Raw genomic sequence first — 26,757 nt, 5'->3', positions numbered from 1 at the left:
GGCATGTGGATATGGCACATTTTCTTTCAAATCATGCACAATTTTGTCCAAATTGTGCATTTTTGGCATGATTTCTGCTCCTTTGGGGCAGATAATTCTTCCTCTTCTACCATTAGTGTGTCAGCTATTTTGTGTTTTAATTCCATTTGAGCTTCTTGTAGTTTTCTTCTACCATAGATGGGCCTGTCTCTTTCTCCCAATTTCGTGTGTCTCCATGGGAGATGAACCAAGAGCAGTAACCGAAGTATTTAATTGCTCATCCGCTGTGGTTGTAGGTGGCTGATACTCTTCGTCACTGTCATGTAAATTATCAGAATATTCTTCATTTTTTAGCAGTGTAACACACCTGGAACATAACTTTTGTCCTGGCTTCGTGTTGAGTCCTATGCACTGTGTGACTTTCAATACTGATTTTATATCAATTTATCTGAGGCTACACACTGCACCTTCTTCTTATGAATACAGAATGGATCAAAACAACTTCTTTGTAGGAAAGAATACTTATCCAGAAACACTTTCATATGATGATAACAAACACTAAAGTTTCCTGGAACTGTACTACTTGTGCCCACACCATTAGTACACTCTTCTGCCTCCATACTGACTTTCCACAACAGTACTGACCAGTCTGAACTAGAATCTTAAAAACATGAGTAACCTGTAATTGTTGCTTGTTTCCTTTGTTGTTCCTGCCTAACAATGACTCATTCTGTCTCTGAAAACTACCATTGTTTAACTTTCTGTTGCCTAATGATGCCCAAAAATTGCCGCAGCTTTATATGAAACAAGCTGTCTGCATCATCACTATTACTTGCTAAATCGTGTTAAAAGAAACATAACCAAATATATCTCTGTCAACTTTTATTGTATACAAATACCTTGAAATAACAAGTTGAAATTTTGCCACACATTATATTATGGTCTACTTATGTAGTGTCTGAAATTTGGCTTGGATATCACTTGTCACTTTAGTGCTACCACACTTAGAAAATTCATGTTTTTCAGGTAATATTTCAAATTTTTGTATTTTCCTGAGCATGTAACTCTGTTTGTGTGACTGATATGGGCAAGATGAGTTCTGTGTGTGTTTAGGCCACATTAAATTTACCACAATTTTTTTTACCCTTTTTGAGTGAATTATATTTGGCATAGAGGGCACTTACAATATGTACCTTGTAACGTATTACAGTTTTTTAATCACATTTTGGAATTTTTTATTTTCCCTCAGAAATATGTTGTTGGTGTTTTGATTCATAGAGTGTGTTCTCTAAGTGGATGTTACTGGGTTGTAAAACTTTCACTGGACTGTGTGGAATAGTTCCAAAGTTATTAAGACCTGAAGTTAGGTCTGAAGATAAGATTGCCAGATGCGAGTTGCAATTTCCGGGTCACGCCACCTTCTTTCACAAGCCATAATTCTGGAACTAATTGGCAGGGGGAACTTAAAATTTTGTACATGAGTGTTCCACACTTGGTAGCATTGGTGTGCTATATTTCCGCCAAACCTGAGACTATCAGCTGGAACATTTTCTCAAATTGGTTGAATTGACATGGAATGACCCAGTTGCAAATATGGACAATCATCAGGAAATTTGTTCTGGACCAGGACTTGGACACAGATTTCCTGCTTATTACGAGTGGTCGCCTTACCATTAGGCTATCCAAGCACAACTCACGGCCAGACCCAAACTTCCATATCTTGTGAACAATGTGTCTACAACCTGCATTCATACATCCATTGTTGACACACGGTTGACGACACATGGAAGCTCGGGTTTGTCGTCCACAAGTCACGCTCATCTACCCTAATGTCAATGCAAGCACTCACGATAAGTGGGAAATCGAGGTTCGAGATCCAGTCTGGCACAAATTTTCATTATCATCATTCCATTATACAGCTGATGGTCGTTCACATTCGCAACTGCGAATAGATGTTATGTATTTCATAATGGCTGTAGTCGCTGCAGTGCCTGGCCCTTCGGTCATGCACGCATGTCAGAAGGAACTTTGCACCATATTTTTGAACAACACGGACACTGCAATAATGTACGTAAGACTGTGTCTGATACACAGACCTGATGATCAACTCTTATTCCAAATTAAAGTCAGTAACTGAAATTAAAATAACTGTAGCACGTTTCTGAAGGCCTCAAGTTGCTACCAATAACAAGACAAGTTTCATGGTATGAAGTCTGGCAAAAGATGGCAAGATGATAAATGACATTAAGGTTATTTCTCTGGTGAATGTAAATCCAATAACTAGCCATTTTTGATTACTCTGATTATTCAATTCAGAGCCTTTACCAGTTTTGGACTGACAGGTTCATCTTCCAGTGACTGTTGAAATTTAGTTTTGCGTTTACATTTAGTTGACAATGAAACACTGAAGGTCAGTTACTGTGGTCAAAGATTCTTGAAATGGTGGTGCCCTTGTTACAGGGTGTTATCATTACAGAAAAGTTTAACCACAGGAAGCAACTGCCAATGTTACATTTTCAATGAAATGTAAATACATAAAATCAAACATAGGAAGTCATCTGAAAATGGACCTTATAGTCAAAACCAGGAATCACTTGATTTCCGTCCAAGTCTCATAACATCAACTTTCTATAATAAAATACAAATGACATGCATTTGCCTAGTGAGATAGTTAACTGTTCTTTAGTCTTCAAGCAATATAATCTATTATCTTCAGCTCTAGAATAGGTAACACTATTCTCTTCCTTTTACACATCACTATCCTATCTACTTTTTATAATGCACAGCACAACATAAGCAACAAAACAACTGTTGCTGATACTAATACTATAACTGACCTTAAAACAGTTCAAATCACTTTATATCAGTACTTGATGAGCAGCTTCAGTGATATAACCAGCTTCGGACCAAATTGTCCAACAGACATTTGGGGCTGAGCATGATTAAATATCCAAAACCTATCAATAAGTACTAACAAAAAGATTTTTTAGACTGTTTTCATGTCAGTTTTTGGTATCAGCTGTTGTTACCACATCTAAAATTACTATGGCTAATGTATTTATCATCATCTACTCCTAAAATTACTAGCACCACTATAAGCATAAACACTACTGAACATTCCAAACAATACGAAACTTTCTGTTGGATTAGGATTCAAAGTCCTATGTGTGTCTTTCACACACAATTCTCTACTATCTGAGCAACCCTTATGAATCAAGCATGAGGTTTCAGTCGGCAAATTATGGTCTTTCACTTTGCCCTAGTTCACAGTGACACTCTTATGGATCCCACTCGAGTAGCACATCTGGGAGGAAGCCTGGAGCAGAGAATGGTTTTGTCATAGTCAAGGGACAGTTCTTGAATGTAGTTACTTTCATAGGATAGAGTGTGTGGAAGAAGAAATTTTCTTGCTGGTTTGTCACACACAGGGAAAATTAAACAGCTTCAGATTTGGAATCCCGCCATCCTGATTTAGGTTTCTCACGGTTTTTCTGAATCACTTCAGGAAAATGACCGGATGGTCCCTCCAACAGGGCCACAGTAAACTACCTGTTCTGTCCTCTCATCATCAAACATACATGTCAATTAATATGTCTCCATGTGTGACTCAATGATGTGTTTAATATAACCAGATACACAAAAAATCTACTCACCAAATGGTGGCAGGAGAAAACACATAAGAGTTAAGGAAATATGCAAGCTTTAGGAGATCCTTCTTCTGGTATAAGAGTTGAAAGGCAAGGAAGAGGGATGAAGGAAAGGACTGGTGAGGTTTAGAAAATGGGGATGATTGCAGAAAATTCACCTACAACCTACCTTCTCATCCCATCTCCCATAGTCTGGGGTTGTGGGTGACTTTTCTGTAACTCTTGCCATTTGCTAAACCTTGCCAGCCCTTTTCTTTGACCACTCTTTCTTCCTCTTCAACTATTCTGCCAAAGGAGACATTGGGTCTGCCAGTTTGCACATTTCCTTAACTTTTATGTGTGTTCTCTCTTGCTGCCACTTGGAGAGTAGATTTATTTTCTAATCAATCCAGTCGGCATAATTCCTATCACTTCAGGCAGGGGAGTTACCTTCATAGGCGTGGATGTTGTTGAATTCAACATATGTTAAAATTCACGAGAAAGTAAGAAACACATATTTTTTGTTTTCTCCAAAAAAATTCCTGGCCCAAGATACAGGCCACCAAAGAGGACACTGCAAACACCATTTTGAAGATGCAAATTTCTGAAAAAATTTTAAAATGCTGTATCTCTTTTACAGTTCTATATATTTTGTTAAGAGGTTTTTTTTATTTGTTTGAAAGATGATTTATGGTTGCAATGGTATCCTCAGTTTGGACATATCTATGAAAAGTGCTTTTACTGACGGCTTTTGAATTTTTTTATGATTTACAGAAAACATATGTTTTTTGAAAACGCAATTCTGAAAAGTTTGATTTTTTTCTGCTGACTAGTACCATGTAGTACCATATTATCTGTAAAGTACATTTTCCACTTTTAAGTCAGACAGGTTCCCCCCCCCCCCCCCTCCCCTTCCAAGGGTAATGTACAGTGTGTTAACTGTAAGACGGCAGAGTTGTGAGGGGAGGGGAGTGGAGTGCGGAGAGAAGAGGAAGCAAGCTAGCGAGGGGAGAGGAGCCATTGGGGGGGGGGGGGGGGGGGGGCAAGTCACGCCTAACAGTTGCAGTGCTGGCACTACAAATTGCGTGTCATGCTTACACGAAAGCAGACCAAAGGCTTGGAAGTAAAACTCGCTTTAAATGTTGTTCGTAAATTAAACTGAAGGAGCGTTATTCATAACTATTACTGAATTAGGCGGGAGATTTGGCAGTACCTTCTCTCCAAACCACTTCTCAAAGTTTGCCGAATTTATCTCACCGTGATAATCGCCCTTTGTCGACTTTGTCCAGAACATAAGTTGCCCTTCCTTGACGAACCCATTCTTGGATCCGACAATTGCAACTATCAGTCTTCTCGATGAGCTCCCCCATGCAGTGACACCAACGACACTCTCTTCACGTAACTCACTCTTCCTCTGCCAACATTTATTAAACTTTAAGTTATGATCAATCCATGACTCATAGAGATAGAATATTTCTCTGCCTGCTTCCCTGAAGTTCTTCATGTCAACAATGAAACGAGATCGCCAGTGCACAATGTCTGGACGTTCTAACAACACATTCCTCTTGTTTTCCACCTTACGCCATATGAATCCCATAGACAAAAGTACTTTTCTCAGTGAGACAATACTCCACTTCCAGCCTATTTTGTCGTGCAAAACTGGAAGCAGTGTTCGCAGGCTCGGCACACTCTTCCGCACTGAATAAAATTCCGCTATTGTGTCGCGATGATTCTTGGAAAACTGTTTGAATCTTCCAATGCTACACATGCTTTGTCCTGTGTATGTAGCAGCTCTCACTGAAGATTTGTAAATGGGATGAAGCAATTTTTTCTGCTCCCTTTCCCTTTCGCAGCATTCAATCACATGCAATATAATTTTATGTAATACTGGTTTCCTTCTAACCGTAGGCATACCGGTAGCGGTCGTTGGCTACTCCCGAGATGGGCCAGCAACTGCCTCTTCACTCATTTTGATAATGTTTAGCACAACTGCACAATAAAAACATGCAGAACAGTACAGCGCAAAACAATAACGAAGCAGACAACAATGGCTACCTTGTACAACACAGTCAGCTAAGTAATGTTGGCAGCAGTCGAAACTGCATGCCTACCTAAGCCTCCCAATGTTTACCAACTTCTACCGATTCAGGACTAGGGAGACGTCTGCCATCTGAAAATTTACACACTGTATGTCTTCACTGAAGTTGTTTCTTACTAATTTCTTTGTAACAATGTTTATTTCTAATGTCTTTGTTGCAGTTATTTCTTATCACTTAGTTTGTTGTAGTTATTTCTTTTCACTTTCATTATTGCAGATATTTCTTATACACTGTTGTAATTTCTTGCCAGGTTTCTGTACTGTAGTTGTTCAGTGGTCATGTGTTAACTGAAGAGGCTTCTAAGAAATCCGAAACCATCCAGTGAGTTCTGTGTTTTCATGACGAACTTTCAGTTGACACAGTTACAGTGTGTTTTGTGAAAAGGGCTGCCTGAAATGTCTTCTGACACGGCCCACAGGAGAGTGAAGTGTGCTGACTATCTGCATATCCAATAAAACAGACATTGTTCAGGTTGGGAATAAGTGTCCTCATTTGAAGACTCTGTTTCAAAGTGAAGATGTTTCAAGTGACAACTTTTTGTGTTCTACATGTTTTGACAGAGTAATAACAATGATAGTATCTGAACAAGGTGAGGTCTGCCATGGTGCAGATGATGCAGATTTTGCATCAATAGGGGAAGAATTAAATACCCTGAATTGGTTAACAACAGTTAGTACTGTTAAGAAACCGTGGTCAGTGAAGTTGAGTCATAAGCTCTGTACATCAAGAAAGCATAGAGAAATTACTAAAGCTATGGATGAATACACTACAGCAAAACTGACCACACTCTTCAAAGTAGAAATTCCATCTTCAGAGGAAAATGAACCAAAGCACTCTTGCAAGGAATTTTTCACAAATATCAACTCAGCTGTTCAATATTGCACATCCTGCAGTGAATAGGTGCAAGTTTTAACTATTATTCCAGAGACATTTGCAAAGAAAACAATTTGGAACCAAGTTCCATCAGTGTATGGTAGACAAATCAAGAAATGTGAGGTCTGTAAAAGGAGTCTGTGGAAGACCAGACCCCTATTATGGTCATCCTGTAGAAGCAGTTATTTTATCTGGAAGATAAATGGGACTGTTCTCACCAGAGCACCAACAAAAAAAGACACTACAACTGTAACAGTTGAAGGTCAAAAAGTAGTGAAAGTGAAGAGGTACATGACTGGCAGTATTAAAGAAACTTTTGCAATTTATAAGAGCAACTATACAACTTCACATATTGGAAAATCAAAATTTTATGCACTATGACTTAAGTGGGTAGTTTCACATCCACCCAGAGATGTCTGTTTATGTGTGTGCTATTCAAATTTTGAACTTTATGTGGTAACTTCGAGAAACTTACTGGAGCACGTGGCATATGACACCCTGGTTGGGCGTGTGAAGTCATTAGTGGTCTGTGACATAAAACGAGAGACTTGTTTGTTTCAGTAATGTGGTGACTGCTCTGGAAAGGGAAAATTATCTTTACAGACACTTGGCCTGGAAAACGTAGCAGATAACTCTGCAGTAATTACAAATGTGACATGGGAAGAAAATAAAACTAGCTAAGAAAACTGTTGCCTTTGACAGTTTCATTGGCGAACTTGGTGAATGGTCAGTGAAAGCAGTAACACACCAGCATCTAAAGAAATTGTAATAACAACTCATTGCAGAAGTGAAAGGGTGTGTACAGGCTGAAGAACTATGTTTAGTGCTTCACTGTGATTTTGCTGAGAACTGGTCTGTAATTCTCCCACAAGTGGGAGTAATGACCAGGTTTCAATTTTTACAGGAGTGACATATTTTCAAAACAAGACCTCAAGTGGTGCACTTGTAAGTGATGACACAGGGTATGACTCAGCACATGCTTTGCTAGCAATGTGCAAAATTCTTCAACTGCAAACAAGGGCAGAGAAGATCATCATCATTTCTGATGGTGCTCCTAGTCATTTTAAAAATCGTTATTAGCTGTTTGAATTGAGTAAGTCACTTGTGCCAACTGACTGGGTATACAGTGTGTGCAGTGCTACTGGTCATGGGAAGGAGCCTTGTGATGGTGTAAGAGTCCTGCTGAAGCACCATGCTACAAAACAATCTTTCCAGACTAAATACAGCTGCAATTCAGAATGGTGAGCATTTTACGAGAGTCATGAAATCTTACTCATCCACAGCCCTCATTCTTCTGTCCAAAGACGAAATCGAACAATTCTGTGAAAAGAAAGAAGAAGAATGGTGCAAACAAACTACTCCTGTGAAAGGAATTCAGAAGACTTTGGACTCAAAGTGTTGGGCGAACTAATATTGCATGCACTTTAAAGAGCAAGAAAGAAGAAATTTGTTCATTCAGCCAACACCTCAGAAACAGCAGGACAATATTTACATTCACAACCTGAAAAGAGAGATGTTTGTGGCGTGTGTGTATGACTGTGACTGGTGGATTGCACAGTTTATAGACATCAGTTATGAGTTAAATGAAATTGTCGTGAACTTTATGCTACAAAATGGACCAGCTGCTCGTTATGGGTTTCCAGTCGAGGGAAGCAACAATGCCGTCAATGATCATTTCCTGTTCACAACGTTTTTAAGATTGTAAGCGCTCCAGTTCCTATTGGTTCAACAGGAAGGCATCACACTATATCAAAGGGAGAACCTGAAGCAGTGAAACACATTTTTAGTTCATTGATTGGCTGATTTCAATACAAAATAGAGTGCACAGGAGTTGTATAAATTTAAACCTTTAAGTCTTTGGACCTTTCACATATATTTTGGAACCATTTAAAATGCTTGAAAAATGAGTCTCTTACTCATCTTTCAAAACTAAAATTATGTTAAATAAGGCTAGGTTTTGATCTTTATGAGCCTGTTATGTGATAATAAGGTAATAAAACAAGTTATATGCATGGCAAAAAATTCAATTGTTTATAAAGCCTATTCCACCTAAAAGTGGAAGCTCTCCTTTTCAGGAAATGTAGAACCATATGGTACTAATCAACAGAAAAAAAACAAAATTTTATGATTGGTGTTTTTGAAAAAAAGATCCATAAATTATGAAAAAGTTCAGCATGCTATAGTAAAAGAACTTTGACAGATAATTCCAAATGGAGGATTTTTTTGTAATCATAAAGCAATTATCTTTCAAATAAAAAAAAACAGCAAAATGTCTACAGCTGTTCCAGAGATACAGCATTTGAAATTTTTTTCTGAAATTCACAGCTTAAAGAAAGTATGCGCAGTGTCATCTTTGGAAGGATGCATCACAAAAAAATGTGTGTTCCTTACTTAGTCGTTCATTTTAAGATACGCTAAATTCAATAACATCCGAGACTATGAAGGTAAGATTTTTTTCCTAGCCTATCTCAATTGATATGGACTATGCCAGTTACATGTGTATGTGTATGTGTATGTATGTGTACTCTAGCTCAGGGGAAGAATCCATCCTGAAAGTAGCAAATTTCTCGGTCTTCTTTATGTGTCTACTGACAAATCAGCATCTCCACTAATAGGTGAGTTGTTACCTTTATTCCTTAAATTATTGTAACTTCTTCCTTGTATTATGCTAACTGATCTAATCTTATATCATTGTAAAATATTTCTAGGTCAAATAAATTACTGATACTAATATGCATGTTGCACTACCATATGTCTGACCACACGACTTTCTGGCCCTCTGCACACAACTTTTAAATTGACTAGTTTTGTACTCCCAAAGGGCCCACCATATTTCTTCACAATTCACTTACTGTGAGATTTTCAACATGCTGCCTAGTATATCATGCAACCATACTCCAATCACGACTCAAGAAAGCTTTCCAAGAGCAGCAGCAAGCTGTTTTGCCTGCTCATTACTCACTGGCATACATGCATGTAAAGCTGCTTAATGCCTTGAATAACTGTCAATGTAGTGCATGAGGATTTTTCACGCACTTATTGAAATTAACAATTTACATCACCTACTCCCTTGACCCAAGAACATGTACTACAAATACCTGAACTTGTTTGCATGGCCTCATAATTATAGTATACTGACCAATTGTATGATAGTTACAGCTTGATAAAATATTAATAATAAAGGAAGAAGAATTGAGACACAATGAAATAAAAGTTAGGGGTCTATAAAGATAAAATTATTAAATGATGTCAAAATATAATGTATGTGCTATTCATCATGAAAAACTTCGCGAGTAGTTCCCTGCACGGTACAATGAGTGGGGACGTGTTTATCATTTCTACAGTTATTCGCTTCAATTGCCAAGTATGTGAAGAATTACATTCATGGAGAAGCTATATAGTATATAGAGTGTGTGTGTGTGTGTGTGTGTGTGTGTGTGTGTGCGCGCGCACATAATTGAGTGTTTCTTGTACACCACTAATGGTGTTAATGCTTTTCTTATGAATTTTTGAGTTATGTTGTTAGGGATTGGTAATTATGTTGGACTATGGTTGGTAGGTATCGTGGAGTCTGTTTTACCTACGTTGTCGAGGTCATGCTTTTGATATTACTTTTTGTTTTTGTGGTGCTGTGAACTTCATTTTAGCTATATAGCTTGAATGAAATTTCCGGCACCACATTTTGGAGCTATGAATGGGTTTGTGGTATTGCGAACTTTGTCTGAGCTATATGACTCAAGGGAAATTTCCAATAATAGCTTTTTTCTGTTTTGGTTTCAATGATTGTTGACAACTATGTTTGCTTGATTTCCACATTAATATTTGTTTTGGCATGCCTGCATTATTAGCACTGTCATATATTTAGTTTGCCCACACAAAAACCACTAATCTCCACAGCTGTCTCATTATTTTCACTGTATTTCTGCAATTAAATATTTCTCATATTTGTGTCTGTCCATGTTTGTAATAAGGATGTTATGGATGCCATATTGTTAACACTTTAAATAGGGGTGTCCCCCATATTGATGATGTCATGAGTCAAAGCTGACAAGTGGTATCACAATTTTCTTTTCTGCCCAATAACTTAAATAGTAATTCACACAAGAAATACTGCAACAACTTTTAAGTGTGTATGTGTCCAATAAATGTAGGTCACACTAATTCCATTTTAAGTGAAGGTTGGTTGGTTGGTTGTTGTGATCTTTAAGGCGGACTAAACAGCTAAGGTCATCAGTCCTCCATTCCAAAAACAGGCGAGACGAAAAGTTACGGAGCAGGTAAAACCCCAAGGGGGAGAAGACTCCCCCCCCCCCAGTCACTGAAAGAAAACAAATGTGGCAGCGAACACTACAGACAAGAAGAGTACAGATGAACACCGGACAGAAAGAAACAGAAGAAAAGAAGAGGGACGGAGACTGGTTGACTGACTATGAGAACAAAAAAGGGAAAAAGTCAACCATCCAAATACACAATAAAATCTGCAACCAATTACGAGAGACTCGAGGACAAGGGACACAGAAAGGGAAAGGTGCAGGACCGCCCTAAATGGAACCATAAAATTAAATGAAGGAACCAATGCAAGAAATTGCAACACAATGAAAATAAAATTGAAGTAGCCTGAGAAGTGCTTGACGTTTTGCCTCTTATGTACCAATTACATACTGTTAATTTAAGCAAGAAGCATCTCAAGTTCCCAAAAAATAACTTTATTACATATTTTCCAAGCAGTGTCTTATTCTACAGTTGAATAGATAATTCACAATGAGTATGAACATAGATGTAGATTGTGGTACAGCACCATATTCTCATAAAAAGGGATAAACAAATTTAAGATGGAAGCGTGAACAAATTAAAACTGGCAGGTAGCTGTCTGTGAACAGTACTTTAGGAAAATGAAAAATACATAAGACCGAGCAGTGACACTGCAGTAAAAATACTTTATATGTACTTATAAACCAAAGAAGCTTTGATAATATTCTTCAGGAAATAATGTACAGAAAATATCCCCACATGAGCATTTTTTTATTAGAATGAGTGGGAAGGACACAGTTAGAACAATTAGTTGCAAGTAACACAACAAGGGGCAGGCTACAGTGCAATTTTATTTAGGATACAGATTTGCCACAAACTGCTGAAGATAACAAGGTATTAAGTTGTAAAGTTAAACCATGTGTTTGGAAACAATAAGTGAGAGTTGACACAAAAAATTTATCACTTCAGATTCTGAAAGAAAAGTAGGGGGATTACACGTTTTGTATGTAAAATACACAATGCACATATCATGAATATTAGAGTCCATATTTAAGTCAAGAAATCCATACTGTACTTGATGACTGACAACATCAAATGGTTACCCAATGATCTCAGGGCTACCTTAATTAACACCAAAATGCCTGTAAAGGATAGGTATACTGGCCCTTTATTCTCCCCACCTCTTCGGAAACAAGATAGAGCGTTCGATATCTATTGGCATTTCCATTATCAGGCTGAGTCAAAGGTAAAGTACATAGTCATTAAAACCTTACTCAGCCAAGTAATGCACAAGTGAAGTATACACGCAAATGTGACATTATGAGAATAACTTTTACTGTAATTTTATTTTGGCGCATATTTTATGCACATTGGATTTCAACTGGGCTTATTTCCATCATTCATATGCATCATGAGTCAAAAGGGATAGACGATACTGGTAGGTTAAATATTTCCATATTTTACAAAACTCATTGAATCAGTTGGCATCGGCCACACTCTCAGGCTTGCTACAGAACTATTACGCATATCCACTGATAAACAAATTTTCCCTACAATGAAGCGTATGCTCTGCAAGATAAGAAACTGCTGCTTTTTGTTTCTAACCTATACAATAAATTATCAATTTTAGAGTTACTTTTCAACTCATAAATTCACTTACAACTCATATCAATTCAGGCATGGGGTTACCTCCACAGTCTCTGATGTTATTGAATTTTGCACATTTTAAAATTCAACACTAAGTTAAAAAAAAAAACACTTTTTTTTACTTTGTCCAGAAAAGTACCTGGTTTGAGACACAAGCTGCCAAAGAGGAAGAATTACTTTCCCTGAAATGGTCAGCTACAGAGGTAGGTGTTAGTACTGTTAAGAAATTGTGGTTAATGAAGTCAAGTCATAAGCTCTATCCATCAAGAAAGTGCAGAGAAATTACTGAATCTGTGGGGGAGTACACCAAAGCATAAGTGACTACTAACTTTAAAGTAGAAATTCCATCTTCAGAAAAAAATTAATCACAGGAAGCTTCCACATTATCTTTCTCAAACTTCAGTTCAGCTGTTGAATCACGTGCATCTTACAATGAAAAAATTTTAAATATCAGCCAAGAGTAATTTTCAAAGAAAGCAATTTTGCACCGTACCCCACCAGCAAAATACATGGGGGACAACTCAAGAAATGTGAGATCTGTAAAAGGAGTGTTTGGAAGATCAGATCTCTATTATGCTTATACTGTAGAAGAAGTACATGTTTAAATAGCACAGTCATTTTATCTGGTAGACAAATGGGACTATTCTCACCCAAGTGCACAAAAAAACTATAACAGTTGAAGGACAAAAAATGGTGAAAGTGAAAAAGTACAGGACTCACAGTATTAGATAAACTTTTGTCATATACAAGAAGGAATATGCAACAGTACCAATTGGAAACTCAAAATTTTATGCACTACAACCATAGTGGGTGGTCCCACACTCACCTAGAGATGTCTGTCTGTGTGTGTAGTGTGCAAATTTTGAACTTTGTGCGATAACTTAGAAGAACTTTCATGAATATATGGCATATGAGACCTTGGTTGGTTGTGTAAAGCAAATGACCTTTAGACACAGGATCTGGAATATGTGGGAAGTAACTCTTCAGAAGTTACATATGCCATGTGGTAGGAAAATAAATTAAGTAAACTGTTGCCACTGACAGTTTCATTGATGGACTTAGGAAACAAGAGTCAAAACAGTTAACACACAAACATCTAAAGCAACTGCAACAACAACACATGGCAGAAGCAAAGGGACGTAGACAGGCTGAAGAACTGTGTGCGTCAATGTGACTTTGCTGAGAACTAATCCATGATTCTCCCACAAGATTTGAAAGGGAATTACTGAGATAATGAACAAGTTTCAGTTTTTACAGGAGTGACATATTTTCAAAAAAAAAAAAAGACCACAAATACTGCAGTTATAACTAATGTCACAGGACATGACTCAGCACACGCATGTGCAAAATTCTTCAACTGCAGTCACAGGCACACAAGAGTTCATCATTATTTACAATAATGTTCCTAGTCACTTCAAAAAATGTTACCACCTGTTTGTACTAAGTTGCTTGTGCCAATGGAGAGGGTACATAGTGCTACTGGAAATGAGAACGGCCTTGTGATGCTGTAGGAGGCCTGTTGAAGCACCATGCTACAAAACATATTCTTTCCATCCACTGTACATCTGCAATTCAGAACACCAAGGATTTCCCAAGAGTGGTGAAATTGTACACATCTACAGCTCTCGTTCTTTTGTCCACAAAAGAAACTGAAGGATCCTGCCAGCAGAAAAAGAAGAATGATCCAACCAAACTACACCTATGGAAAGAAATCAGAAGACCCATTTCTGAACTCAAAGTAATGGGTGAATTTATATTGCACACACTTTAAAGAGCAAGAAAGAAGAAATTTCATTTGTAGGCTAACACCTCAGAAACAGCAGGAGATGATTCAGATTCACATCCCGTGGAAAGGGCTGTTTGTGGCTTGTGAGTTTGATTGTGACTGATGAGTTGAAGAGATTATAGACATAAATTAGGAGTTAAATTAAAACTTAAAATAAAGTTAAATTAAATTTTTGTCAACTACCATACAGACCAGCTACTTGATATAAATTTCCAGCTGCAAGGCAACACCACCACCATTAGTGCTCACTTCCGGTTCATAATGTTTTACAGATTGTGAGTGAGTGCCCCAGTTCCTGCTGGCTCAACAAGAAGGCATCACTCAATATCTAGGATGATACTGATGCAGTGGAACACATTTTAGTTCACTGAATAGCTAATTTCAGTTCTAAGCAGAGTGCATGTAACTTGAATGCTTCGGAACCTGTACGTTTTTCCAATTTTCACATATATTTTGGAAACATTTAACATGTTTGAAAATGTGTCTCTTGCTCATCTTTTGGAACAAACCAAATCAAATATAAAATAAAACTAACTTCTTGTTTCAAGAGCCTGTTATTTGATAATGTGGTAATGGAAACTGGTTTGATGTACAGCAAAATTTTCAATTGTTTATAAAACCTGTTCAACTTAAAAGTTCTCCTTTTCTGTGAATGTAATACTATATGGTACTAGTCAACAGTACGAAACCAAAATTTTTGGGAGGCATTTCTGAAACACTTTTTTTTTAATTTGAAAAAAAAAAATCATGACGCTATAGCAAAAGGACTTTGACACATAAGGCCAAACTGAGGATATCATTGTAATTATAAAGTAATTAACTTTAAAATAAGGAAACTAACAAAATATCTAGAACTGTTCCAAAGATATGGCATTTTAAAATGTTTCCAAAAATATGTAAAATGGTTCTCTGTTGCTTACGCTGAAAAACAGAGAAAAAGAAAACTTTCCTTGAAAAACAGAAACAAAGAGAGGGACAAGAAATTTTAGTATGAATGGGCACAAACTCAGTTTGGGCAATAATTGACAAAGAGATTGGTCATATAATATTCAAAGGAACCACCTTGGTACTGGCAGTAAAAAATGTCTGGAAGTCATAGCAAACCTAAATAGGTACCTGAGCCACTGTTTCCGAGGAAATTTTGTTTTGTTTGAGGGGGAAGAAAAGGACAAGGAATAGAGAACAGATGCTCCAACCCCCCTTCCCCCCCTCACTCTCTCTCTCTCTAACGATGTAAAGACAAGTAAAAAAATGTGATGTTTTGCTTATTTAAAATATACCACTTGGCAACTTTTAAAATGTTGTCTGAATACATCTGTTACTGGAAAGTGAAGTTGGTTATGTGTAAATTCATTTTAAATGGGATTTTTAGAAGAAAAACCAAACAGTTGTGTACCTAATTAGTTTAGCAGTTGTTGATTAATGTGCTATGCATGCAAGTCACAAGACTAGAAATTTTGGCTGGGTGCTAGAAAGGGAACATGCATTATGTTTGTGGTTTTCTGATTGGAAATGCACTAACAAAACACCATTGCAAAAAGTTTAACTAACAATTCATAAGGGTATGCAGTCAGTTTGCTTCTACAATGTCAAATAGAATGTGAGTATTGCATGTCTACATTTATTGTTCATTACAAGCTGAATGGCAAGCAAAAGATAAAGCTACTGTCACCTAATCTTGTTAAACTTTGCATAATTGTCCAATTACTACCACAAAGCCACCCAATTGGCTACAAAAATTGACTCAAGGAAACAATGTAGTAATATGTGAATAGATTACATACAGAAATAGCAGTAATACTTGTAACAGGTAGTACCTGGAATATGAAACTGAGTGATTATATTATGCCTCCTCGTGCCCCACCCCCATCTCCCTTGTATTATTCACAGTTGTGTGCCATATGTTCACTATAAGCCTAACTACTTATCAGAGATTTGCCTGTTTTCTGAAATTTTGATTATTTATAATGATAACTGTGTTAAATATTGAGTGAATGCAAGTGCATTAAATACTGAGTGAATGGAGACAAGTTGTGGTACAGGTAAACCTCTTACAACCAACTTTATCTCTGATATATATTTTCAGAATTTATCAACATATAACTTTCAACCTAACCTAGCCCTTTGGCTATGCTACAGGCCACTGTCACCACAACCAAGTTTTCATCGAGTACCACTATCACATACTAACAATGAAGCTGTATATTATTTTTACATATATCAATAAACTTCTGAATATACTAAGTGTTCTGTCCCTCTACATATACAAACATACACGAAAATGAAGATTTGTAACAACTTATAATGTAAAACTAATAATTTTAAAAACATTGGCTGACAAGAACATATTTTAACCAGTAAAGTGGTGACAGTTCGTGATTTTATCACAGATACGACAACATCACAGATGACTTTTTTTTATCACTTGAAGATAGCTATTTATCAATTGAAGAGGGCCGAGATCTTCACCTAGTCATACGAACAGTTACTCTGGAACATTCTGTAACTACTCCCCACACCATATGACATATGTGGGGAACACAAGACTTGACTACCTTAACAAGAATGATGTTTGCAGACTAACGCCAAACATCCGCTATGTCACGTAACATAGTGGTGATGTAAGGCCACATATGCAAACAGAAAGAGAACAAAATGCTGCCCAAATTCCTTTTGACCCTATATTTGTTTCTAGAATGTACATCATGGCGACAGTCTGATCTGTAGTATGTATGGTCCAAAGTCTTACATTATATTGGAATGCAATAGCTTGCTTGACAGTTGGTTAAGCCAATAAATGTAAATATGAAACCTTGGACGTGGTAACATACTGATCTGTACATAGCCTGATGTCTAGGATAGGTTGACACACAACAGTTTGGCTATGAGTTGATGAAATTTCAGTATCAAATGTAAGAACAGTTGATTAATTTTGAATAAATCAAATGATTAGCAATGTTTTCAGAACAATATTTTGGGCTAATTAGTCATTGAGAAAGACAATATTCACAGAAAAAAAATGTGTTGTAAGTATGAAAGGTAGGCATAGTGACTATCTTCCTACAGTTTGTACAGTGTTCTTCGGACACCTGAGCATACTGACATTTGCTTGCACACACAAAAAAATGATATTCGTACAACCTAAACAATACAGGAGGAAAGCAACACAACATGCTGGAGATACTTCCTCAACAGTACTTTGTGATTATACAGCCACCAATACCACCCAACAGGTCTCACTAGCCTATCAAGTAAAAAATAAATAAAATGCATTTTCAGATGTTCTTTCTACAGAAATGATGATCATACTCAAGAAAATAACACATACAGTTATTACTGCCTTGTCACCATGTCTTGCTCATGCAAGCAAGTTAATGGGAGAAAAAAAAAATTTACTTCCTGATCCTACTAACCCTATTTCACGCTTCCACAAAAATCTGAATTACATCTCAATGTAGGAATTGCCCACTAATGGAAACTACATATTCAACACGTCATAGGTGCTGAAGTGTAGATATTAAGAGCACATGTGGCACAAACTACATAAATGTAGACACCTTTCACAGAATCCTTTTTTATCTTTATATGTCCCTGCCCCTGCAGTGCAGTGAAGGCCTCTGTATGGCTTTTAGCAACCCCTGAAACAAACTGTCTAGTGCCTTCATTATAACACTGTCACTTCACTCAACTGCTGTCACTCATATACAGTGTCAAGTTGTGAGTGTGCTGTCATTTGGATATGGGAATATTAATGGTCACAACTTGACAATTAAAACCTGCAGTACAGAAACAGTCATAGTACATGCCATGCAGAAGCTAAACAAACACTAAAATGGTACTACTTGTGATATCTCCACAACTTTGAATGACTGCTTTTGTTGTAATAGTGTTCCAACATATGACTGAACATTGTTAAGTTTATATGTAGGTAGCAAATCCTGTGACACAAGTCAGTCATCTCTGGAAAACTTCAGTTCAGTATGAAGTTAAATACTTTTTGTGTGCCATTAAATACATTCGCAAGTTCATGTCAAACAACAGAAACCTCTGATGGTTTACTCACACTGTGATTAAACAAATTCTCCAGATGTAAATAATATGTGAACTATTTCCGGTATCAAAGGCCCAACAGAACATATTTGAACACAATTATATCTACAAGCTGACCCCACTATCTCTGAAATAACTGTGTTCTGTACACTACTTAAAGTTACACGTGATGAAACTTGTAAGTAGTTTCCAAGTGGTACTGTCGGGTCAGATGAGTGGCAGTTGGTTGCTATCATTGTATATTGAATACAATGTTCCAGCTGTGATGTTATCAAAAGCGAGAACAACGTACGATAAAACTAAGAAGTGCAAATGCTGCTGGACAGATTATTAATAATTTTTTCTCTTTAAGTGACATAATGGGTACCATTTGATGTAAGGGCTATACTTACAGAGCTCTGCATACCGGTGAGTGACTCGACCAAGTTCCACGAGATATCTCTGAAGAAGATCAATCATAATTTCCAGAGGTGTGCTCATAATCGAATTCCATCCAATGGTCTGACATATCAATGCCACTGCAACTTTCAGGGCCTTTCTCGAGAATTCATCACACATTATGGTTCCCGAGTACCAAACAACTGAGGAATTTTACCTTTGCAGTCCACTACTTTTCATCGTTAATCTCCACTTTCTTTTGAACTTTGATGCACTATACTACAAACGATAGACAGGAAGCACTTAAAATCGTCTGGTTAAGAACACGAACACACACATATAGAATTGGAGATAGGTGTCTTCAATTTCTGGTTAAAATTTTAAAACGAGAATCATTTTCACATATAAAATTTTAAACAAATTTACTTTAGCCATAAGGTTGATACAACCGAATTATGTACGGCATTCGAAACCCGTACAGTCAGCAAATTATGTGTAAACGTAATAACCCACGCCATGACACTTTCGCGTAACGCACCCACACCACTGTTGACAAACTACTCCTACTTCTCCCGGTAAAATTTACGTCCCAAAACACAGACACGCCATTCTATCAATTCTATCCATAACGGCAAAGTTTATCAGACAAAGATGTGCTAGCAACCTTCTGTCAATCTTTGAGTGGCAAGTACTTTCGATATAAATATGCATCTCCATGAATCTTCATATTATTCTTGTACTGTTTATACTACTGCTGCATTTCAACAGATGACCAAGGAATGTGTAACAAATGGTACGTCCCCTGGGTTTAGTACTGTCAAATATTCATCGGTTCGGCGGAGAGTTATTATGATCCATTACTCATAGATTTATTAATAGCCAGAGAGTACAGTTTTCTTGTTATTAAGTGAAAGATGTGTAACGACATTAGCTATTATTATCCTTCCTACGTCAATAGCAAGTCATGACTATACAAACACGGTTTCCGAAATTAGGTTTTAGTCTTTCAGAAGATGTGTTGCATTTAAACATAGTGACAGACTGTGTCAGCGTTACAAAGTTATGATTACACAAGCATTTTAATACAATAACAAATTAGCATAAGAACCTACAAACCTAACGTAAAAGGTAAGCATTATGTTGAATATTTAACAGATTAAATTCAGCAGCCCTTAAAACTTGTTTAGAGAGTTGTATTTAAGAAAAGCAGCAGAGAAATACAAAATTCCCAAGACAGTGCTGCCTAGACATCAGAAATGCTTTGGATCAGATGCACTAGGCCTACCTTTGAAAATTGGTGGCCAATCCAAACTGCACGGAGAGGCGAAGATCACCTTCTGCAATGCTTAAAAATGTGTGCTGAAGGAGGCTACCATCTTTATACCTATGTTTTAGTAGGTATAGTTAAGGCATATTTGGATTCCAAGGCAGAAACTGTTTCTATATTGAAGGACAATTTTCCAGGAAAATATAGTTTTCTGGAATGGCACAAAGGGGACTCCTCAGAAAGGATGTGCCAAAATGTTAAGAGATCCAGAGCTGCAGTTAGTCCTGAAAAATTGAAAACTTATACCATGAGGGTTGAAGATACCATAAAAGATGTGCCATCGTGAACTATTATAAACTATGATGAAACTGATGTATTTAATGATGCTGGATGGAAGAAGGACACTATGAAATGTGAGAAAATATAGCCTGAAAATGTAATGAACCCTACTAAATGACTGATTGGCTCTAACGTATTCTGCTATAGGTGATGGTGTACTTTTACTAGAATACAATGCACATGAGGCTTTACACATTTGTGACAACTGGGAGGCCAAGAATTGTCAGATATAATCTGAAGTGCATCTGGTTAGTTTGACTACTATTGTTTTCAAGACTGGTTAAAAACAGTGATCATAGCATGCACTTCAAAATTACAAAGCCAAAACTTCTTCTTTATGACAACATATCATCTCACTTGTCAATATACATTATAGAGTTATACGATCAGAATGGTACTGTGTTTATCTTCCTACTCAGCAAATCAACACCTCTTAATCAGCCTCTTGATGTGGCCTTTTTCACTCCTCTAAAATCAACATGGCATCAAATTTTGGAGAAATGGATAAGAGGTCCTGGTGGAAAGCAGTATTCTCTTCCAAGAGGCATTTCCCAAACCTCTTAGGGAGTTACGACAATGCATAATGGCAAATGCAAGAGAAAAAATTCTGATGTCCTTCATTTAAATCCTCTGATCATACTTGACATGTTTCCTGAGGATGATGATAATAGAAATTCAGATAAAGATTTAGTGAGTTATTTCACTGTTTCACTATTGAACAAGGTAAGGTACAATGGTTCCAAGGCATGAGTGCCAAAGAAAAGAATACCTGTGGAACCTGATAAGACTGTTTGTGTTGATTTGTGTGCAGACGATAGTGGTGAAAATTCAACAAATGGTATAAGCTGCTCCTCAGATTCAGAGTCTACCCCTGATCAAGAAACTGTTGAAGAAAGCAATTATGTGAAATGGGCCACCAATTACAAGAGTGTATCAGCTGTCTGAAAATATACCCTCAAAAGAAAATGATTGGATTGTGGTGGGCTTTAGCGAATGTCTTGCTATTTCATCTAAAAAGGTCCTTCACACGTGGTTCATAGCCATGGTGACAGATGTAAAAAAAAGAGAGAAAAACACATTGAAACATCATTTGTTAAATTCCCTGAAATCAAAATCATCGTAGGATCAATTATGAAGTGACCCGGGATACAACACTGTTGCCTAATCAAGAGCCACTGGGTTATAGGAGGCCTCTTTCATCCACAACTGCTTCAAAGAGGTATAATGAAGTTCAATGTTAATTTAGAGGAATGGCAATCGAGTCAGCTTTGTGTTATTATTTGATCTTCCCTTAATTTTAGGGCCATTAGATGTTTTCAGTTTTCTGTTGATGTAGTAAACTGAAGTTTAATGCCTCATCATAAGGTATTGTTAGCTTAAAAATAAACTTTCTTCAACTTGATGTATTTACAGTTTATTGTCTGGTGTCTCTTTTCACCCTGCTAAGTGACATATTGTGCAGTGAATAAAATATAAGGGTCATACATAACTTTGTAGCGTTTTTGTTTTGCATGTAGGTATTTCGTCTGCTATGGATTTATTTATTGATTGACATTTTTTATTTGTAATTCACTGTTGTTACATTTTGTCATTTGAAGATACTGAGTGGAGTTGTGGATGCTACAAAATTGAGTGCTAAGTGGATAAATTGGAACATTTCCGACACATACTTCTGTTTGAATTCAAAAAATTAAATGATCATATGGCATTGATGGCTGGGAAGTTCGTCTGCGAGTTGCAAGTCTTTCCAGTTGACACCTCAATGGGCATCTTGTTGATGATGAAGAGGACAACACAACACCAGTCCTTAAGCAAAGAAATCTCTTACCTGGTTGGGATCGAACCTGGACCTACTACATCTACATCTACATCCATACTCCGCAAGCCACCTAACGGTGTGTGGCGAAGGGTACCTTAAGTACCTCTATCGGTTCTCCCATCTATTCCAGTCTCGTATTGTTCGTGGAAAGATGGATTGTCGGTATGCTTCTGTGTGGACTCTAATGTCTCTGATTTTATCCTCATGGTCTCTTCGCGAGATATACATAGGAGGGAGCAACATACTGCTTGACTCTTCAGTGAAGGTATTAATAAAAACCCATATCGAGCTACTGAGTGTCTCTCCTGCAGAGTCTTCCACTGGAGTTTATCTATCATCTCCGTAACGCTTTCTGTGATTACTAAATGATCCTGTAACAAAGCACGCTGCTCTCTGTTGGATCTTCTCTATCTCTTCTATCAACCCTATCTGGTACGAAACCCACACTGCTGAGCAGTATTGAAGCAGTGGGCGAACAAGAGTACTGTAACCTACTTCCTTTGTTTTCGGATTGCATTTCCTTAGGATTCTTCCAATGAATCTCAGTCTGGCATCTGCTTTACCGACGATCAACTTTATATGATTATTCCATTTTAAATCATTCCTAACGCGTACTCCCAGATAATTTATGGAATTAACTTCTTCCAGTTGCTGACCTGCTATTTTGTAGCTAAATGATAAAGGATCTTTCTTTCTATGTATTCGCAGCACATTACACTTGTCTACATTGAGATTCAATTGCCATTCCCTGCACCATGCGTCAATTCGCTGCAGATACCCCTGCATTCCAGTACCATTTTCCATTGTTACAACCTCTCGATACACCACAGCATCATCTGCAAAAAGGTTCAGTGAACTTCCGATGTCATCCGCAAGTCATTTATGTATATTGTGAATAGCAACGGTCCTATAACACTCCCCTGCGGCACACCTGAAATCACTCTTACTTCGGAAGACTTCTATCCATTGAGAATGGCATGCTGCGATCTGTTATCTAGGAACTCTTCAATCCAATCACACAAATGGTCTGATAGTCCATATGCTCTTACTTTGTTCATTAAACGACTGTGGGGAACTGTATCGAACGCCTTGCGGAAGTCAAGAAACACGGCATCTACCTGGGAACCCGTGTCTATGGCCCTCTGAGTCTCGTGGACGAATAGCGCGAGCTGGGTTTCACACGACCGTCTTTTTCGAAACCCATGCTGATTCCTACAGAGTAGATTTCTAGTCTCCAGAAGAGTCATTATACTCGAACATAATACGTGTTCCAAAATTCTACAACTGATCGATGTTAGTGATACAGGTCTATAGTTTTGCACATCTGTTCGGCGTCCCTTCTTGAAAACGGGGATGACCTGTGCCCTTTACCATTCCTTTGGAACGCTACGCGCTTCTAGAGATCTACGGTACACCGCTGCAAGAAGGGGGGCAAGTTCCTTTGCATACTCTGTGTAAAATCAAACTGGTATCCCATCAGGTCCAGCGGCCTTTCCTCTTTTGAGTGATTTTAATTGTTTCTGTATCCCTCTGTCATCTATTTCGATATCTACCATTTTGTCATCTGTACGAAAATCTAGAGAAGGAACTACATTGCAGTCTTTCTCTGTGAAACAGCTTTGGAAAAACACATTTAGTATTTCGGCCTTTAGTCTGTCATCCTCTGTTTCAGTACCATTTTGGTCACAGAGTAACTGGACATTTTGTTTTGATCCACCTACCTCTTTGACATAAGAACAAAATTTCTTAGGATTTTCTGCCAAGTCAGTACATAGAACTTTACTTTCGAATTCATTGAACGCCTCTCACATAGCCCTCATCACACTACATTTCGCTTCGCGTAATTTTTGTTTGTCTGCAAGGCTTTGGCTATGTTTATGTTTGCTGTGAAGTTCCCTTTGCTTCCGCAGCATTTTTCTAACTCGGTTGTTGTACCACGGTGGCTCTTTTCCATCTCTTACGATCCTGCTCGGCACATACTCATCTAACGCATATTGTACGATGGTTTTGAACTTTGTTCACTGATCCTCAACACTATCTGTACTTGAGACAAAACCTTTGTGTTGAACCGTCAGGTACTCTGTAATCTGCTTTTTGTCACTTTTGCCAAACAGAAAAATCTTCCTACCTTTTTTAATATTTCTATTTATGGCTGAAATCGTCGATGCAGTAACCGCTTTATGATCGCATGGCAATCAGATGCACTTACCACTCAGCTAAGGAGGCAGGCATCTGATTTCAGTAGAGGGGTGATATCAGCGGAGGCAGCCAGAAATATTTTGGTCATGCATGGGAATAACGCCATCGGTCAGAGCACAGCAAAAAAATAGTTTTCTCATTTAAAGGAGGATCGTTTCGATGTTAGTGACTCTCCATGTTCTGGAAGCGCTTTGGAGTTGTTTGTACTAAGATAAGGACAAGAAAGGAAAGGTTGAGCCCAAGCAAAGCAGCAACTCCCGTACAAAGATCTGCATGCATTCATAAAGGTTAATGTTATGCATCTGGAGGAACAGCGACATGGCGGTGTGATGTGAATTGATTTCCTGAAGTGTAACCATCACTGCTGACACTTATTGTCAACAGCTGAGACGTCTTGCAGATGCAGTACATGATCAATGAGCTGAGAGACTGTGTGAAGTGACACTACTCAACCTCAACGCTTGCCTGCCTTCTACTAGACTGACAAAAGAACACTATATACGAGTTGACTTGGGAAGTCATTCCACACCTACCTTATTCACCTGATATTGTGCACTCAGATTTTCACCGTTTCCGATCTCTGACAAACAACCTTCAAGGAACTTCCTTTCCAGATGAAAATTTGCTCCAAACATGGCTCAACATGTTCTTCACCTCCAAACCATATGATTTTTAAAGTCATGTAATCGAAAAGATAACCCCAGCAATGGCAAACTGTCGTAAATAGAGGAAGAGAATATATTACCAACGACTTAAGTCTCTGTTATTTATATCTGTCGTATTTTTTAAACTTACAGAAAATGCTATGAACTTTTATACACCCTTTTAATTACAGATATAAATTACATATCCTTATCGTCCCGTTTATGAGGTGAAAACGTACAAACACTATTTGTAAAAATGTGTGTGGTGTGTCTGAATTAAAAATTACACAAATACATAAACAATTACCTTATAGTAAAGGAAATCATATGCACTGAACAGTAAGTCAATTTTTTTTCCAAATATATGATTATTATTAAAAGACAAAAAAATGTTCTTTTTTACCTCATTCTATGGTACATCATTTAATAACACATAAATTCAGAATTTTGTTAACAAGTACATGTTCATTAAACAGTAATTAATTTCTATAGTAGTGCATTGTTAGACAGTCTAGTTTTTACTGTCAAAGAATTTATTTTAACAGTACAGTGGTTTTTGGCATAGATTGTGGGACATCTTTCTTCAAAATTTCCATAATCCAAGGTCTTCATTTCAGTATTTAGATGATTGAACATTTTAATAGCCACCGCTGGAAAACTGTCGTGGAGACTCAACAGCTTGGCATGTCTATGTTTTCCTAACCACTCTCTATCAAACAACCTTCAAGGAACTAATTGTGGATATTTCATGATGTTACCTCGTGTACATGAGATGGTTGAAGAAATATTGACCAAATATTGTCATCGTGTTAAGATGGGTTTGCATTCATCAAGTTTCCTGCTTGATGTCATGATCCTTATTACTTCTTTTTGCAGTATTAGAGCTGTCATGCAGCCAGTAGAGTGACCCCATAGTAACATTCCATAGCTGAAATGGCTGTGAAACAATGACTAATATACCATTAGCCAATACTGATCAGTTTTCACGTGTTTCAGTTTTCTAAGAAGGTATATGACTTGTGACCATTTGTCACGCACTTGTGCAACAAGTGCTTGCCATGTGATTTTTTTTATCAACCATGAAACCCAGAACTTTCACAGCCCCTACACAGTTTGGGTATGCTTTGCTACTGAAGCTTCAAACTAATTTTTACGTTTTTTCTACACTGATTTTCATTTTTTTATAGCAAACCATTCCTTTGCCACATCAAACAAAACACCTGTTTCTTCTTAGGCCTTACTAGCACCGATGCCCTTGAAACAGAAAGTTGTGTCATCTGCAGATTGCAAAAAATGTCCAACAGAGCTTGCATCAACTTACAACAACTATGAACAGGTGTGGGTCCATTAATAGTTCCTGTGGCATTTTGTATTCCAATTCCATTAACATTATAGTGCTCCTTGGACAGATACAATATGCCATCTGTTTTATAAATTAGATTTGAGGGGTGCCAAAACAGTGCCTCCAAGCCCATATGCTCATATCATGTGTCAGATTAGTAGCTGTACAAATACACTCCTGGAAATGGAAAAAAGAACACATTGACACCGGTGTGTCAGACCCACCATACTTGCTCCGGACACTGCGAGAGGGCTGTACAAGCAATGATCACACGCACGGCACAGCGGACACACCAGGAACCGCGGTATTGGCCGTCGAATGGCGCTAGCTGCGCAGCATTTGTGCACCGCCGCCGTCAGTGTCAGCCAGTTTGCCGTGGCATACGGAGCTCCATCGCAGTCTTTAACACTGGTAGCATGCCGCGACAGCGTGGACGTGAACCGTATGTGCAGCTGACG

General features: G+C 37.7%; 1 protein-coding gene across 5 annotated transcripts in view; it reads right to left on the bottom strand.

Annotated features, from left to right (window-relative positions):
* LOC126297480 (transcription initiation factor TFIID subunit 3) overlaps positions 1 to 19,566 on the bottom strand; it is a 310,461-nt gene extending 290,895 nt beyond the window's left edge. For 3 of the 5 annotated variants that reach the window (XR_007552531.1, XM_049988355.1, XM_049988356.1), the window contains exon 1: positions 18,704 to 19,510. Coding sequence is in view for 3 of the 5 variants with exons in the window: in XM_049988355.1 (XP_049844312.1) it covers positions 18,704 to 18,869 (166 nt within the window). In the remaining 2 variants the exon portion in view is untranslated. Of the gene's footprint in view, positions 1 to 18,703 lie in introns of all 5 variants that reach the window. The other 2 variants (XM_049988354.1, XM_049988357.1) reach the window with 2 other exon arrangements.
* Positions 19,567 to 26,757: the final 7,191 nt, after the last annotated feature.

Source organism: Schistocerca gregaria, chromosome X, assembly GCF_023897955.1.
Source record: "Schistocerca gregaria isolate iqSchGreg1 chromosome X, iqSchGreg1.2, whole genome shotgun sequence".
Lineage (NCBI taxonomy): Eukaryota > Metazoa > Arthropoda > Insecta > Orthoptera > Acrididae > Schistocerca > Schistocerca gregaria.
The sequence above is the reverse complement of the archived record's forward strand: the minus strand, read 5'-3'. Positions and strand labels throughout refer to the sequence as shown.